Source organism: Nansenia antarctica (genome assembly GCF_963989245.1).
Source record: "Nansenia antarctica genome assembly, chromosome: 1".
NCBI classification, from domain to species: Eukaryota; Metazoa; Chordata; class Actinopteri; order Argentiniformes; family Microstomatidae; genus Nansenia; species Nansenia antarctica.
Genome location: NC_137674.1, coordinates 97158983 through 97161482, shown reverse-complemented (window position 1 = coordinate 97161482; position 2500 = coordinate 97158983). Strand labels below are relative to the sequence as shown.

The 2500-nt window shown below is 44.0% G+C and overlaps 1 protein-coding gene across 6 annotated transcripts in view; it reads left to right on the top strand.

The window, feature by feature from the left end:
* pik3r3b (phosphoinositide-3-kinase, regulatory subunit 3b (gamma)) overlaps positions 1 to 2500 on the top strand; it is a gene marked incomplete at both ends in the record, with an annotated part of 149647 nt that overhangs the window by 131579 nt on the left and 15568 nt on the right. For 3 of the 6 annotated variants that reach the window (XM_080532742.1, XM_080532741.1, XM_080532740.1), the window contains one exon: positions 1133 to 1241. The exons of the other annotated variants lie outside the window; for them this stretch is intronic. In XM_080532742.1, the coding sequence (XP_080388868.1) occupies positions 1133 to 1241 (109 nt within the window). Of the gene's footprint in view, positions 1 to 1132; positions 1242 to 2500 lie in introns of those variants that run through there. 6 annotated transcript variants of the gene reach the window in all.

The window sequence follows — 2500 nt, the reverse complement described above, 5'->3', positions numbered from 1 at the left end:
CGGATGTCTGTCTTGTTGAATATGCTGCGTCATGCTTTATATGGCACTGTCCGTTTTTGCTGATCTTAGTATTCAAATTCATTCAAGTAATAGAGGAAGAATATAAGACAAACTCTAACATAGAAAAAGTTTGGTAGGCTATGTTCTGGCTTTTTAATAGAGTCTGTTTACAACAGCTATGGGCTTGTGGCTGTGTTCTAAATGCAATCAGAGGATATTTTACTGTCACTTAATTCTCCTCTTGGTGGTCCTCCTAACTTCATAGTAACTATGTTGTCCAATCAGGAATTAGCTTCCGCTTCTCTGACACGTTCATTGGCTTAGAGGAACGCACGAGGCTGCAAGAAATGGAAATACAAAACTTCAGACTTTGGCAACAGAGTCGAAGTAAAGCGACGTTCCCATTGGCTCCTGAACGTGGAGGCTGTGGAGACTGTCCAGCCTCCAGCCCACTGTTCCATCCCTCGGAAAGTCACCGGAGTCGGAACGTACCAATGTGTCTGTGGAAAAGGGGGGCATCGAAATGATGTCACTGTGTATTTGCAAAAGTATTATTATAGTTTCTCACCGAAAGACCTGCGAGACGTACCTAAAAGCACACCCTATAATTAGTTCAGATATAAGACGGGTGTATTTTGGTGTAAAGCGATATAAAAAGCGCCAACCTATTTTCGGTGCGTCATTGTTGGAAAAGGCTTACCCCCCCTGTGTGTCGGCGTGAAGTGGTCGCGCCCAGATCGTGTGAAAGGTTGCCTGCTCACTGTCTGAGGTCTTAAAATGAAGACTGCCGCTCGGTCCCTGAACAACGGGCTAGATCGTAGAGCTGGCATCTACTTTCTGCTCTGTGGGACTGTTAGAACATTTTATATTAGGCCTTTCGAACAGTAAAGTCATATCTGAGCAGTGTGAAGCCTGGTGCTTTTACAGATTTTTCACCGTATATTTATTTAGTCTGAAGCAGGAATTCAGATCAGAGACTGTAGGGAGTTTATAAAGCTCTAGATATAGATAGGGCTGCTGTATCAGACAGTACAGTGTTTTATACGTTTTGTCATTCATCCGTGCGCATCTTTTTTATGATCATTCGGAGACAGATCAGGCGAAGTGTTAATTCGCAAGTGATAGTAAAACAATGTACAATACAGTTTGGACTACGGAAAAAGAGGACGATGATTGGAGGGACGTAATGATGCCATACTCCACAGAACTCATCTTTTACATTGAAATGGACCAACCTCCAGGTAGGCCACAGTGTTAGATCTAATCCATGGTCTGTAACCTATATGGTGAACACTGAGAGACGCTCCTCCGGGCGAACCTGCTTGTCAAGTCAGCTAACCCTATTTTATTCGGATCATTTCGTATTTCGTTGTACTAGTCTTCAGTAGCTTGCAGCTGCGTGTTTTAACGGGCTGCTTCTGCACTTTGTCATACAAAACTGTCTTGTGTTTAGCGCTTTCGATGGTCTATCAACGTAGTTTCATTGTAAAGACAGATTTGATTGCTGCACTGTTGCAACGTTGAAGACCCTTACAGCATGCATCGATGCAATCTAGACTACCAGACGAGCTGTTACGTTTGCATGATATTTTTTAATTTTCTATCGAGTCAAATGATTTTGCAGACATTATTTGCAGAACACTGCTGGTAGGCTACCCTAAAAGATTGTTCTGACGATCGCACGAGCGAACTCATTGAACGCAATCGTCTCTGCGATCTGCCAGCTGACTTTCTCTCTGACGACCAAAGGGTGCTGGAGGAGTGAAATTGCATAACGAAGAGAGATGGAGCAGCGTTTTATTTATTCAGCTTCACTTCTTCCACTTTGTCAGTTCGCCCGTTTGATTTCTAACAGTCAACACTCTAATTATCCATATCTTCACGCAGTTATAACATCGCTGTATGTATGCTCGGTGTCCCTAACTAGTTCAATGCGATCGGGTCCGGTGCAAAGAAAACGGTGGGGGGAGGGGAAAGAGGTAGGCTATCTGAATAGATATATGCATTTCAAATCATTGTTAAGAGAGAGAGACACTGTTGAATCCACCAACGTTGCTCAACGCGCAGATTGTTCATGCATATACATACCCACCCAGCCATCACCTTGTCTTGAGATGTCTTTAAGATGTCTTAATTAACCCAAATAAGACATTTTGTCTGTCAAGATGTCTTAAGTCGTCTTATAGTATAGCTGCCCAGCTCCCCAGGCTGACTGTCATGTCATGCAGGTTATGCGAGATATTTTAGTAATTGTATTGTACAAGTGTCATTTGACTCCCACCCCCCTCTCTCTCTCTCTCCCCTGGCCAGCTTCTTGCATCGATGCCGGGGGATGAGGAACGCTGTATAGAGGGCGCTGTTGAATTGTACCAGGGCTCTCAAGTCTCACGCATTGGGCGTGAGACACAAGGGTTGAAATGCGTGTGTCTCACGCCCAATGCGTGAGACTTGAGAGCCCTGATTGTACTGAACAAATCATTGCCGGTAGCTCTTTATTTCC